General features: G+C 38.1%; 1 protein-coding gene across 1 annotated transcript; it reads right to left on the bottom strand.

The window, feature by feature from the left end:
- Positions 1–1,076: 1,076 nt before the first annotated feature.
- Positions 1,077–13,775, bottom strand: LOC145776139 (uncharacterized). Its single transcript, XM_082587540.1, has 5 exons — positions 13,740–13,775; positions 11,896–11,961; positions 2,828–2,999; positions 1,858–2,067; positions 1,077–1,468 (listed from the first exon to the last, which is right to left on the bottom strand). The coding sequence occupies exons 1-5, from the start codon at positions 13,773–13,775 to the stop codon at positions 1,077–1,079; spliced, it is 876 nt and encodes a 291-aa protein (XP_082443666.1).
- Between the last annotated feature and the right edge of the window lie 2,059 nt (positions 13,776–15,834).

Here is a 15,834-nt window from a genome sequence, read left to right as displayed (position 1 = left end):
TAATATTGTAACCAGCATTCTTTTATTTCTTAGAAAGTAAATCTGCCCTGCGTTTTATTTAACGCCTTTTTTCTCAATTTTTTTTGTGGACAGTGTGAAACGAGAGTCCGCCACTCAAAAAAGTCGATTCATGGCAGCACAGCAGCACCACTATGCGGTCAAATACAAAAGGCTACAGTATCCGCTAAAGCTAGGAGGATTCGCAATATCTGGCAAAGAGATAATACTAAAGTCTCAATTAAAATATTGCACAATGAAATTTACATTTAAAAGTTAACTTTAAGTAACTAAAAATTCTGTTTATTTGCTTTATCAAATATGTTTGCTTTCCTTATTGAACCGTGAATTGCGGCAATCAGGAACGATAAAACTAAAGAAAATATTGTCTATTATGAGTTTTCAATTGATGTTTTTCAAGGTTTAATTAAATTTAGCTATCTTATGCATAAATGAAAAAACACCTGGATCCAAAAGTGACCCTGCCTGTTATAAGACAGGCCTGCGATAGGGTTTGAGAAATGTCGAACAAGCCTGCTGGTATTTTGCATCCGTATTGTGTATTTCACTGTACAAGCTTGTTTTCCATGGCGAACTGCATATGGAGCCATAGTATTTTACTAGTCCTATCCATGTTTGTGCCTTACTGCTGAAGGTTTAGATAAAATTTACAAGATAATTCTGTAAAACCAATCTTTGTGTTGTCTTTCAAGCATCTTATTCAGTCTCGTTAATGTCAAGTGGCGTAATCTCGATAGCTATGGAACCAGGAAGGTTTCAAGCGTTACGTAAGCCTACATGCTCTCACAACTCAGCCACAACTGTATGCCGATATGAGTATTTGAAAACATACTTTGAAGCGCAAATAAAACATATAGGCCTACTGTATACAGAAGACTTCATATTTTTACGGTTTAGTTCACAAACATTTTAGGCTGACGCAACCTCCATAAAACTAAACAGTAAAAGATTATTTGCCACATTGGTTATTTATAGTAGGTTAAATGGAATATACGGTATGTTTCATTACTACTACACGATGATGCATTGCCTGTAGTTAAACCTCTTTAGTTGCTTTTTCAATCTGCAACTGTCCAATTCATGTAACAAGGCACGTTAAACCCAGCAGAGCCGTCAAAAAGTGTCACCATCGAAGAATAAGCTGTAATCACACCAACGACGCAAGCAACAATTAGTGTTGTGCAGTGCATCAGTTTTTGACAGGAGGATAGTTTAAAGGTTCTCCATTTTGAAATTGTCGCAAACTTGCTTTGCTCCCCATAACTCTCTCCGTGAGCACTTTGGCGTGAAAGAAAGTAATGAAATAAAGGTGGAAGGATGTAAGTTCCCATATTCAAGCTTGTTCCTCCCACGAGAGCAAGAATAGCTCCGACGTTCGGAATGCTCATAGCAATAAAAACAATTACAGCGATCGTAACCGATCGCAAAAGACATCTTTTCCAGGCGAATTCTGAAAAGTGAAGTTTTGTCATTACTGGTACAAAAAGTAAGAACTACGCAACAAGCTACCAACTGGTAAATCCACAGCGGAAGCAAAGTACACAGTCGGATCCTGTGGTAGTAACATTACGAGGGATGGATAATGGATATCGCCTTACAAACGATGCAGCCTAGTGTAAACTACTCCCGATAAAGCGAAACATAATTTCAAACAAAGTTATTTTGTTATGTTTGATGAGAGGTGCTTGGCAGTGTGAGGTCCCAAACTCACAAAATAAGTACAAGCAAATTCTCAAGCAATGGAGCCCAAGCAAAAGCATAAAAAGCTACATTTAGTTCTTCAGACGTAGTTTAGGCTACCGTTATATGGTCTACAAAAATGATTGTTGGAAATCTTACCATTTTTGACGTGGAATAACTTTTCTAGATCTTGAAATAACGGATTAACCAACGTGTTGAAAGCAAATAGTAAATGAGATGTTAAAATAATGTATGCAGAATATACAATCCAGCTTGGAGTCATGTCATCAAGAATGTTGGAATGTGAAATGTTGTGTCCCATCAAAATCATGCAAGGTACAGATGAAGATAGTAATAAAACCATATCTCCTGAAAAAAAAAACTGATTAATATTATAGTTAAATAAATTCTTCATTCAAAATCACATGTCTGACTTAAAATTTTTGCTCTCAATCCTGTGATGCACAATTGCAACAAATAGCAGATGCAAAAAGAAACTTTTTTACATTGAGCTTTCACCAGGACTGCACAGCTGCTGCAGTGGGATAGAAAGCAGGCAGCACCTCTGACAGTTTAAACACTTCTTTGCCATGAAGCTTAACGTATTGTAGAAAGTAGCACAAAATGATAGATGAAGTTGTGGAGCCGCTTGCCCAAATCCGAGTGAAATCTTAGCGCAAGGTCTGCATTTCTTGGATGATGAAACCAAAGACTGACTGCTTCTAAATAGCCTTCCAGTATTGTCAGCAAACATGGACAATCTAGAGCAGTAAATGATAGGCCTATAGCCAGCCTACATTTAGCCTTAGAAGCTCAAATGAAGAAAGAATTGGATAAAGGAAGTTTTTATATTCCACGTTATCACATTGTGATGGAAAAAGAAAAGATCTTGTACAAATTTAGAAAATATTAATTCTACTTCGAAGTGGACTAGAGAAAAAACAATTGGATCTGAGATGTGACCTTAGATTAAAACTGTTTTAAGCCATAGAAACTTTCACAATTAGCTTACACATTTAATAATAATATAAAGATCATGCAAAGATCAAATTTACGTGACTGGTAGCCCATGAAAGCATGCAAAATTTCTATGTCATTTAAAGAAGCTTCAGTGTTTTCTGCATCTTACCTAAAATTCCAACGATCACTACAGTCCCAATCTTTTCAGGTTGTTTCATATCCGCCTGCATGACAGGAAGGTAAAGCGCAAAGGAAACAAGACACCATATTGTTCCAAATGCTTGTGTCACAGTGTAAAAGGTAAAATCAGCAGATAAAGCCGGCGGAAGATCTGGAGCCGGCTGGAAATATAAATCAGTTACTTGCTAAAATGCTTAAAGTCGGTAGGCTACTCGTGTGATTATACACTATGTTTCTGTTTTGAATTTTACACACGATTACAGATGTGTGCGTGTTCAAAAGAAACAAACTATTAAATATCTTATGCAATAACAAGCCATTGATTAGAGGGGACCTGTGTTTAATAATGAGTTTTGATGCAATAGGAATAGTGCAACATATGGCAAAAACATGCAGTATGTTAATTAAGTCTAACATTTTTTATCATGAAAAGAAAGACCTAACTTGTCTATTCTTTGCCTCTACCCAAATATGCAGCTTGATAAGATCTTCTGCTTGATCTGCAGTTTGATTACAGGCTGTCTCAAACCTACCAACATCACGTCGCTACACATTCTGTCTGGAATTGCTCCTCCCAACATCAGAAGAAGCGTGGCCAGCCGAAAAGAAAGATCTTGTCAGGACATGTATTTGAGACACCCACTACATGACCAAACTCCAGCACACGGGCGATTGAAATCAAGAAAAAGTTTCCTTGCTTCAATTGTCCAACTGGGTCAAGATGAGGTTGCCGCCGATGTGTGGGTCCAACCGTGGAAGGAGGAGCTGGCAGCCGGGCTGACACCGATCAATATGGAGCTTTCTCCCACCGAAAGCCTTCCTCCCTGAAAGCGTGAATCTTGGAAGTATTGGGGAAGCACAAGTTGTAAATGTGGACAGGAGCAAACAATGCAACATTTTCTCGAATGACCTGTCCTAAAAGTAAGATGCTCTGTACAGAGTTTAACCGAGTTCAACGATAGAGCAAGAGCTTGTGTGATGCTCTGGGCTACGGCCGTGTGACACCCTATGAAGAAGATAAGATCTTCTTCTGAATAAATATTCTTTGAGTACATCATTTGTTTAGATTTATTTGCAATGGAAAGTTTTTGTAACCAAATAATGTTGGGTTTGGTTTTGAATCTTTATCCTCGGACTGACAAAGCCTTGATAGGATATTTCTAGTAGTTTTGCATAGGCTACTAGTAGAGGCTTTTGACGCAGGGCCGGTTACCGAGATCGACAGAGTGAAGATTTCTAATTGTTGAAGTGTTTTTCCCCATGAATTATTCCATCCATTAGGTGGCGCTGAATGGAAAGCAGTCCTTAGGATGGGTTGCTGCGCACACCCCGAGAGTCGAACCAGCGCCGCTTGATCCTGAAGCTTCTTCGTTCGCGACATCACGCGCTAACCAACTGCGCTATGGAGCGGACATGTTATGACTAATCTGCCAAAGCTACCAATGTGAAATGTTTTTTGTCCACAGCAAAACTCCACATCAACACATAAACTGTAAGTTAATTGCTATAGAGGAAACACGCTCAAAAAAAGTCTTACCGCAATAGCACCAATGACAATCAGTACACAAGAGACAACGCTTGTTGCAGTAGCTAAAATTCCGGAAAACCAAAAATTTTTAGGAGTTCCAAGCCATGAAATGGGAGATAAAAATACGGCGTCTATTGCGATCCAGGAGCATGAATGGAGTTTGATTTGCACAAGATGTTCGAAAAGTCTGTCCAAGTTTTTACCAATTATTAGAATATAAATCATTCCTGTCAAAAATATTTTTAAGTAGTTAGGAAACTGTATTAAATGAGCTAAAAAAATATAAGCTCCCTACCCTTTGCGTATTTGTAATCTGCAGGCTGCTGCAGCAGATGGGGTCTTTTGACAGATAGCCTAAACACTCGTAGGATAATTTTTTTATAAACCAGCTGACTGCAGTCATTGTGACCCTTCCTGCTCTCAGCTAGAGAGTTGATTTACGCTTTGAACTTTGTGTGGTAATTGCAAAAAAAAATAGTAACGGCAGAGGTGGCGAAAAGTTCACTTAATTTACTTGTAGTAGACGTGGCGAATCTTCGGTTGAAACGCCCGCTCATACGTAGTCGTCAACACTCCTGGGCACGATGGTGGTGAGGGGTGATCACGAAACACGGTCTACCAAGTCTGGTTTATTCTTGAATGTTGGCATGCAGGCGAGGCTATACGGCAGGCATAGGCTACATTCAGCAGCCTACTATCAGCATCTGGAACGAGATCCAGAGAACAGAAAAGCAAAACAAGAGTCGGCAACCTAACATTTAACATAATCCAAAAGAAATCCGCACCGGTGTCATAATAATAATGTTATGGTTTTTGTTTATTGTCGCTCTACAACAGCTAAGGTCTTTTAGCGACAGGGCTCATTTTTTATTTATATCAGGTTTACGTTGTTATCACATTAGTACCCGACTTATTTTCACTGCGTTATGCAGGATAGAACACAATCGGTACCGTTTTTAAAGTCTTCGGTTTGACCCGACCTGGAATCGATCTCAGATCTACCAGCACCAGAGCCGAAGGCGAAACCACTCGGCCACTGAGCTGGTCACCGGTGTCATAGTAATGACAGTAAAGTAAAGTCGAGTAAAGTGACACACCATAGTCGCAGCTGATTAAAAAAGAACCCTAGTTCTTGATTAGAGATGTGTCGCTTGGGGCGTTGCAATTACTATACACAAATGCACAATGTAAGGAAACCTCAAAACTATGTATACAACGAAATGTGAGAAGGCAATCAAGCATTGTGTGGAATTTTGTCCTAAAGTTTATTAAAGAAAGAAAAGACGCCTTGAGAACCGTAGAAATGGATTGTGAGCCCGGGGGATTATACAGATTCCAAAATTTTGAAGCGACGCAAGAATGAGTGACGTCAAAAAATGTGAAAGCGAACGTGTGCAAAGTTGGAGGAAGCTACATACTTAGTAATGACTGCAATCAGCTGATTTAAATCTTGCCTTCCGATTGGTTAATAAACCTCTACTGCCGTAGCAACCTAATAGACCGAGAGCCAGGTGGATTTATTTGACTGTCTGGGTCAGTAAGGTTTGACAAGTGTTTCTAGACTGAAATTTTGTGTAGATTTCAAAAATAAACCTCTTACTTGCACTAGCCTGACCGTTTTTGTTATATTAAGCATTTTCCGAGATGATACCTGTCAATATCGCTATATCCGACTAAGGGTGCACCATTTGCCCCCGACCTTTAGCAAAAAGCCTGAAATTTTTTTGCTTATGAGGTTATCTTAGAAAACAACTTTTGCAAAGTTTCATTTTGATTGGACAAAGTTTAACCCCCCCACCCGGCCATTTTCTAAGGGACTAACGGCATTTTCTTCACATTATCGCCACTAGATGGAGCTACTTACAAGATGCAACTGCATATTTACTTTGGAAACATACCCCTCTTCATTCTGCATAAGTTAAAAAGTTATCTGAATTGGCCAATAGGAAGCAGAAATATGGGCAGTTTTGTGCTCTCCCCTAGCGCAATACTGCCTCTAGTGGCCAAAACATAACAACAATTATCTCCTTAAATGTTCATCCAATTGAAGCAAAACTGGTGTCTAACCCCCCATTTTCAAGGGTGGTGAGTTCATTTTTGATGCTAATTTTAAAGATTCTAGCCACTAGGTGGCAGAAAACCTGCTTTTCATAAGTTTAAGCTAACGTAACCGCTTGGACTTGACTTCAAATATGCAAAATTTCAACAAATGCAACTCATTGAGATGTATGGGCTATCATTGAAAACAAACAAAGAAAGAACAGTGCAACATCTATTGTAATTGTGATAGATATTGCACAGCAATAACCTTGCACGAATTTCACATCATAAAGGTCACACAGGTAATGAAACAGTAAACTCGCAATTAGATTGTCAAATACCATGACGCTGAATCTATTTTCCTATTTCTTTGGTTTGGTAATTTTTTTCGGGAATTCTCTACTACTTGTAAAACGTTTTGGTATCGTTCTTCCTTGAGAGCAGTCCCATGAAAGTCCTGGACCAGTTAGACTCCTCGCTCCCCTGTGTCATTAACCACACTGATGTTATTCACAATTGTTTTTGCAATTTTGTAAGTCTCATTGTCATCCCAGCTTTAGATAGGTTCACTTAAAAATGCTGAGTCAATTTTCAAGATTTTAAAAAATTGACCAAGAGTCTTCTCCAATATAGTCCTGGAGATTCCTGGATGTGTCTGCTGGGAGTTCAGGGAAACGAGGTTTTCCAAATCCAGAGCCAAACCTTTTTGTGCACACACCGTCATTTTTAACTAAGATCATTTTTTGTGCCATCAGTTCTTTGGTTGAAGTTTTCACACTCTGACTGAAAAAAGCCAACGGTACAAGCTCTTCTGTTAGATACCACATATGTTTTCCAAAATTTTTCAGAGCTACACCCGCAATGGCACCATCAATTGCTTGACAATTAAGGAAAGGGTGAATGAACAGTTAGTCATTTTCTGGAGCAGTTGATGGTTCAGGAGCAGTTAGTCACGAAAGGATACAACAAAATACAACAAATTTCACAAAGCGGCGAAGTTTCAACAGACCTCTTCCAAAGATTTTTCCTGAACAATAACATCACTTATTCATAAGAACATGCTTGCAGTACGGTATCAAATGTTATCAATTACACAGGTCAATTTGCATAAAGGGCAATGTTGTTACACTTTCTTGTCTGTGCTGATGTAATGTTCGTTTGGTGTTGTTTATCTAATTAAACAATTTATTAATTAACCATGGACACTGGACAGTGCTGTTTCGACCTTTCGGGTCTCTTCAGCTTGGTGAATATGACCTAGAAGCAAAAATGCACAATTTCTTAATGTTGAAGGTCACTTACCTTTCATATTATCACATATTTTGGATCCCAATAAGTCCAGCTTTATAGCGTATAAGAGCTTAGACATCCACCGCGCTTTGTGCAAAGCACCAGGTCTGTTGATGAAAATCTTTTTTGTGTTATCATCAGCAAAGTAAAGAAGAGTTTATAGAACCAACACCTTGTCGTCTCCTCTGCTGAATGGGTGTTCAAGAAGTCTGTTCCATATTTCAACAATTTCTTCTCTTTTTTCAGCTAACTCATGTGAAATATCAAAAAAGTAAACGTTTTCGTCTGCTACTGGAATGGCAGAGAAACATTTCTTAAACCTTTGGAAAATAGTAACTTCAGGACTCTTTGATGGTTCAATTTGTAAAGTGTCCCAAACATGGTTCAACACAATCTCACCAATATGTATCCAGAAGCTTACCATCCCAATGGATGTTGGTAGCTGATGGAGATTTCCAATTTCCTTCAATCCTTTCAGAGATTGTTTGAACTGCTTCAACCCGATATCTCTCAGTGGTAGTGTAACTTAAGTTTACTTTTGACTTATCACCATCTGCTGTATTGATGACTGCATGCAACACAGCAGAAGCAGCAGAAAAAAATTGTTGAAACTTTGCCGCTTTGTGAAATTTGTTGTATTTTGTTATATCCTTTCGTGGTGGCTAACTGCTCCTGAACCATCAACTGCTCCAGAAAATGACCAACTGTTCATTCACCCTTTCCTAAATTATCAAGCAATTGATGGTGCCATTGCGGGTGTAGCTCTGAAAAATTTTAGAAAACATATGTGGTATCTAACAGAAGAGCTTGTACCGTTGGCTTTTTTCAGTCAGAGTGTGAAAACTTCAACCAAAGAACTGATGGCACAAAAAATGATCTTAGTTAAAAATGACGGTGTGTGCACAAAAAGGTTTGGCTCTGGATTTGGAAAACCTCGTTTCCCTGAACTCCCAGCAGACACATCCAGGGATCTCCAGGACTATATTGGAGAAGACTCTTGGTCAATTTTTTAAAATCTCGAAAATTGATTCAGCATTTTTAAGTGAACCTATCTAAAGCTGGGATGACAATGAGACTTACAAAATTGCAAAAACAATTGTGAATAACATCAGTGTGGTTAATGACACAGGAGAGCAAGGAGTCTAACTGGTCCAGGACTTTCATGGGACTGCTCTCAAGGAAGAACGATACCAAAACGTTTTACAAGTAGTAGAGAATTCCCGAAAAAAATTACCAAACCAAAGAAATAGGAAAATAGATTTAGCGTCATGGTATTTGACAATCTAATTGCGAGTTTACTGTTTCATTACCTGTGTGACCTTTATGATGTGAAATTCGTGCAAGGTTATTGTTGTGCAATATCTATCACAATTACAATAGATGTTGCACTGTTCTTTCTTTGTTTGTTTTCAATGATAGCCCATACATCTCAATGAGTTGCATTTGTTGAAATTTTTGCATATTTGAAGTCAAGTCCAAGCGGTTACGTCAGCTTAAACTTATGAAAAGCAGGTTTTCTGCCACCTAGTGGCTAGAATCTTTAAAACTAGCATCAAAAATGAACTCACCACCCTTGAAAATGGGGGGTTAGACACCAGTTTTGCTTCAATTGGATGAACATTTAAAGAGATAATTGTTGTTATGTTTTGGCCACTAGAGGCAGTATTGCGCTAGGGGAGAGCACAAAACTGCCCATATTTCTGCTTCCCATTGGCCAATTCAGATAATTTTTTCAAATTATGCAGAATGAAGAGGGGTATGTTTCCAAAGTAAATATGCAGTTGCATCTTGTAAGTAGCTCCATCTAGTGGCGATAATGTGAAGAAAATGCCGTTAGTCCCTTAGAAAATGGCCGGGTGGGGGGGTTAAACTTTGTCCAATCAAAATGAAACTTTGCAAAAGTTGTTTTCTAAGATAACCTCATAAGCAAAAAAATTTCAGGCTTTTTGCTAAAGGTCGGGGGCAAATGGTGCACCCTTAGTCGGATATAGCGATATTGACAGATATCATCTCGAAAAATGCTTAATATAACAAAAACGGTCAGGCTAGTGCAAATAAGAGGTTTATTTTTGAAATCTACACAAAATTTCAGTCTAGAAACACTTGTCAAACCTTACTGACCCAGACAGTCAAATAAATCGACCTGGCTCCTGCTCTATAGTAATTAATTAAATTCACACCAGTTGGCTGCAAAATAGCGTGCAACAAACTGCAGATCACAATTACGCCTACCGTTTTGGTTGAGATTGTTTTTTCTGACATTTAATCAAACTTTTATTTCTCCTCTGGCGACTTTGCAACAAAAAGTTTATTTGCTGAACTCGTTGGTTCGGCTACAACAAAATATGTTGCAATTATTCTTAAACTTTTAAGCCATGACAATTCAATTCAATTTATCCTTCTTTGTCGGAATACAACAGTAAATGATGAACTTAAAAAAAAATGAGAATGCGCAGATTGGGAAGCAGCGCGCGCTGTTGTGAACCTTGCCGGGTGTAGACAAAAATTGACAAATTTAGTTATTCGCCAAGGCAACTGAGGCCTATGCCACATGCCTTTTTGTTAACACAAAGCATATTTGTTGTATTTTACATAAACAAGAAGAAAAAAATGTGAAAAGTCCAACCCAACACCTAGGCTATGAAAAAATAACTTTAGCGACATAGTCTATTTTTTTAAACTGAACTGCAGACTATATCGATAGCGCTTTTATCTTAGTTCATCAGAGTGGTAATTAGCATTGCTGTTGCACCTAAGTCGCAAGACAAATTGACAAATAGCCTATTTTGGTTTTCGAGGTGATTTTTTACTTCAAAATAAACTCAGATCTCTGTAGTCTTAGTCAAGAAAAGTGGTAGATATAATCAAGTAAAATATACCAAAAAACTCAGTGGGTAATTAATTGGAAAATGGTTGAAAAAATTAGTAGCATACCTATAAAAAATGTGCTGACGTCCACCACAATCCTGGCAGAATATTCACCTATTTTCCCTGAAGCTCTAAAACCTATCACAGGATATATATCTTGCACATGTCCGTAACGATATTCGGGATATCGCTCTCTTAGAATATTCCAACATTTTCCGAGTAGATTTGTTGAATATGCAGACAGACAACCGGCAAAGATTAAGACGGGAATTCCTGTCATACAAAAACAGGGAAAGTATAAACAAGAGGAAGGCGACGTTGTCGACTAAAAATTGCAAGCTGGCCGACATAACGGAATCTAAAAGTTCTTAGTGCAACAGATTTAAGTTATTTATCACTTGCTTTATGATGACAAGGCAATCTTTGACTGTAAAATCAGAAGTTTTTTCTTTAATGCACCGTTTCATAACGATGTTAGTGTTATTGCATAAAAAAAAGAAACTCCACTACAGTAATTCACCTAGCCAACCGGTATCGGCAACAGCTTTAGGAAAAATGAATGGACCAATGCCTACTAACGCCCCAACGATGGAGCTGATTGTCAAAGGAACCGAAAGAAGGTTCGTACGACTCTGAAAGACAAACTGATATTACCTATTTTTGAAACTCAGCTTTCGGAAGTCTGCCCCATTAATCATAAACCACAGTGAGAAATAACCTGTATGAAAACCTTCACGAAAAAGGAAAATGGTTACATCTAAACTCCTTTCGATTGCTGCAACAACTCACTGGGCAGATTTTAAACAACCCACAAGTAGTTTGTACGACAAATATTTGCAGGGTTCAATTTTTTTTTTGCATAGCCTACTCACAATTTAGCAGAGTTTTACGACTCGCAAAGATAAAAAGTTTGTTGCATACGGCGCATGGTTCAAAACGTTGCCAACCCTTGCCCTACTGCATACAGAAACGTCATTTCTCAAGGGCATAAGTATTGCGAGTTTATTCATGATTGTTATAAGATTTTCGGTAGAAGGTTCTTTACTCGAAAGCCACAGTATGCATTTATTAAACCATGGATATTTGAAATTAATAGACCCAAATAAATCTTATATTGATTTCTGTATAAGTGTATAGTATGTATAGTGTGTATGTGTGTATGTATGTGTATAGTGTGTATGTGTGTAGTGTAGTGTGTATAAATGTAGTGTAGGCCTTTCAGTTTTCATTTACTGTGAATCGACTTTAGCTAACGAACGACGATACTTTGGTTTTATTAGTTTTGCGTCTCTAGTTGAGCTTTAACCCTTTTAAGGCTATACGTTTCTTACCGTTTGTGAATCGTTTTCGTTTTTCAACAATCTTGCTTTTTCCTTCAGTTTATCCCCATTTTGTTCCTGTCAAAACAAATAGTACTCACTAATAGTACAAATAGTACTCATGGTACTCAAGTCATAGTACTCACAGTTTTTTCATCAAGCTAACCTATGAATTGAAGGCAGGCATAGGCTACCATTTCTGGATAAAATAAACACGTAGGCTACGCTTTACGCTTCCTGCCAATTGTATAATTTTCCCTTTGAGGCCAAACTTTGAAAGCGTTGTAAGAAACTCAGATTCTTTTCTCCAATTTTAATTCTTGACCTTTAGCCGATTTCCCCAAATCTAACACCATAAACGAGCCCTTCCATTTCGTGCTGACCTATTTGCATTCTAGGATATTTAATGCAAAGATGCTTTTTTATGCTTAAGTTTTCAAAGACCTCTTTTTTATGTTTCCTTTAGAAAGACACTGCAGAGCAGCTAGCCTGAAGGTAGCACCTTGTGAACACATGGTTTGCTTGCTTACGTTACAAATTGTAACTTACAACTTCCTTGTATATTATAACTTGAATATTGAATATTTTGGAAAAATCAAGATCACGAACTAAATCATTGGGTGGTTTTGGTTACACAAAACACGCACTTGTGAGTTTAGATCACCAACATAATTATTTACTTTTGCAAAAAAAAGGGGTGTATCTACAAACATCTGTCGGGTTGGCCCATGATGCAAGAGAAGGATCCACAAAGGATACAAACTGATTTATATAGGTTCAAGCAGTAAATGCAAAACGATTCGCAACCTCTCAAGCTCATGTAGCTCCACACAAAGTGAACATTACATGACTTCAAAACTGTTTTTCATGATTAAAAAAGTCTTATAAGGCATTATTAACTGCAGACAGAGGCCAACTGTTTGATATTAGGGATATCTTGTGCAGTGAAGGAAAATTGATTTAGATTGCGTTAGTTTTTCATTCTTTAGCTTGGATAGTTGTTTCGGTGGCGTAAGCCGAAACAGTTGGCCTCTGTCTGCATTATTAATAATGCTTTATTAGGCATTTTCTTTCAAATCACAAAATATATTTACTTTTATTACATATCCACCAACAAAATTGCCGATACTTCAAAACCGTTTTACCAGAGAGCTTTTGCAACTTGTGGAAGACAAGAACGGGCTTTCATCAGAATGAAGTACGATACATCGCTTATTTTCGTGGAAAGTGGAGATGCTACGCATTTTATAACTGATAACTAACATTTTGGACGCGCCGGTTCGACTCTCGGGGTGTGCGTTTGAGCAACGCATTTCAGGACTGCTCTTCATTCAGCGGCACCTAGTGAATGGAACACTTCAACAATCGGAAAACTTCACTCTGCTAATCTTGGTAACCGGCTCTGCGTCAAGAGCCTCTACAAGTATGCAAAACTACCAGGAATCATCTATCAAGGTTTTGTCAGTCCGAGGATAAAGATTCAAAAACCTTCTAACCAACCAACTTTTAAGATGGAAATAAAACATCATGTATATATTAAGTATACAGAGAATCTTACTGAAGTTCCCTCTTTTCAACAATAAGCTCACTATTTCGTAATTCAAACACCAGATGATGAAGATTTTGAAAGCATTGAAAGTGATAACAAAATGTGCTTAGAATTTAAAAAAGGAGAAAGGTAAGGTTTGGCAATTTTAATACAATTTTCTCAAAACTTTTTATTAAAATTCAAGTAGAATAATATTCTAAGCATGTAGTACAGTGTAGACTATGTAGGGGGTAATTCTGGGATGATGAGCAAAACTGATGTAATTTTAAGAATCAGCACCCTTAAAGCCCTCCAAATCTGTTCCAACCTTCATCTCTCCAAAAGTCCTGTATAGGTCTACCATATTGTATTTCACCAATGCTTACTTTGATGTCAACCTCTTGTAGTGGGTTTTCTTCAATCGTTTTATCAAAACAATTAAAAGACATTGTTTTGACACTGGTCGTCAAATTTAAGTTGAAATAACAATGAAAAGCAATAACAAAATAAAAGCATTTGAAAAATTACTCGAAAAGAAAAGTCATCGCAATCAAGCTGCTGTGTATGCCTATTAGTGTTCAACTCTTTTTAATTCAAGCAGCGGCGTAGGCTAACTAATAGGCTTTAGCAGAGAGGGACGAAACATATTACCTAAAATGACTACATTGTAACTTGCTGCTCATGCCTATTTTTAAGCAAGAAGCCCACTTTTGCACCGATTTAAAAGAGCGTTAAACTTCTTCGTCTACCAATTTTGTCTGGTTTAGAAGCATCTACCATGGACTTCTAAATAGTAGCATCTGGACTGGAAACTTAGTGGGCAACATGAGGCCAAACAGTTGGTACAACAGTTGGCCAACAGGGTTAGTTACTTGGCTGTTGGCCCACTGTTGGCCAACTGTTGTACCAACTGTTTGGCCTCATGTTGCCCACTGAGTTTCCAGTCCAGATGCTACTATTTAGAAGTCCATGCATCTACATTCTACACTCTACAATATGCATATACGGCAGTAAGGACAAGAAAGACTTGTGTCATATGCAGGCTCGGATTAAGGTCAAATGAGGCCCCTGTGCTAATGAATTTTATGGGGGCCCTTACCAGCTTACGCGGAGCGTAATGGAAGTAAGCTGGTTTCGCTTGCAGAGGAAACCGAGCCTTGCTTAGGTACGTTAGATAACTTTGAAATAGCACGTGATCGATGATTAAATTAAAGGTGAGTCCCATACTTTATCCAAGCATCGGGGAACGAGAAGATAAGGTTCTCATTATACTAAGCCTTCGGCACTAAGAAGACTAGGGTGGCCAGTTCTTTTCTCTCTGCCGCCTTTACTTCAGCAACTACGCCCACCCAATTTGTTACACCCTGGGTAGAGGTGAGCGGTGTTTGTCAACAACCAGCTTAAGCCGGGAGTCGAACCAGGATTGCGTGACTGGAAAGCGAGCGCCTTATCCACTGCGCCATCCCACCGATGATTAAATATGCATGTGCAAATTAAGTCAACAATGTTTACGTTATAATGGATGCAAAATCACACACATTAAATCAACGAAACCGTGCAAGGGAAAACATTGTAGCAAGGGACCACTGTTAGTACTGCACACTACACTGCAAATTGCAATGAAAGGTTATTCTGAATTTCTATTCTAAACTGCTCTTTCATTCACTACTAACTACCAATAGGATTTAGAAAACTAACATGGAATTCAGTCGAATGACTTTTTTCTGGCTTTCTTTGCTGCAAAGTCTGTAAGGATAGCATCAAAATTGAGAAGTCGCAGTTTATCACACTCTATGCTGAGAAGGCTCAGATTAGCCAACCGCTCTTGTGTCATTGTAGACCGAAGTACGTTTTTGATTCTTTTCAGCTTAGAGAATGATCTTTCTCCAGAACAGTTAGTGACCATCATACAAAGAAACAATCTAAGAATTGTTTCTACATTAAGGAAAGCAGCTTCAACTTTGTCATTTTTTATAATCTGGTAGGCTACATGTTTTCATGACTAAAACTTGCTTTATTTCCGTAAGCCTTTTTAAGATACAGGTAGAAATTCTAAAGTTTATCAACAAGACAGAGATCAACATCAGTAAGAAATTCTTTCGCTAAATTCATGACACTCTGTAAAATCTATTTCTTTGATGCATAAAGATCAAATAAAAATTCAGGAAAAATTTGTTATTTTATTTTATTTATTTCATTTTTAGGAAAAGTGGGGCCCTCTGTCTGCGGGGCCCCTGTACTTTAGCACACCCTAGCACAATGGTTAATCCAGGCCTGGTCATATGGTTCTCCAATAAAAGATATATGCTTTAATTGAGACAATTAATCGTTTTAATTGAGACAAAAATATAGCTCGCTCAGGTAGCGTACTTAATTTACATTATCTTTGCGCGACATTAGCCTTCTAAACCAAGTATGTCTAA

This window comes from Aplidium turbinatum, chromosome 8, assembly GCF_918807975.1.
Source record: "Aplidium turbinatum chromosome 8, kaAplTurb1.1, whole genome shotgun sequence".
Taxonomy (NCBI): Eukaryota; Metazoa; Chordata; class Ascidiacea; order Aplousobranchia; family Polyclinidae; genus Aplidium; species Aplidium turbinatum.
Note: the sequence above shows the minus strand (reverse complement) of the source record. Positions and strands in the feature narration are given on the sequence as shown.

Bases quoted from the DNA above. Each gene is read 5' to 3' on its own strand.
- LOC145776139 (XM_082587540.1), bottom strand. From the start codon at position 13,775: ATGGTAGACCTATACAGGACTTTTGGAGAGATGAAG. The intron at 3,000-11,895 runs GTAAGAAACGTA...TTATATTTCCAG, and splicing joins ACGAAAACGATTCACAAACG to CCGGCTCCAGATCTTCCGCC. The intron at 2,068-2,827 runs GTAAGATGCAGA...TTTTTTTTTCAG, and splicing joins AGTGATCGTTGGAATTTTAG to GAGATATGGTTTTATTACTA.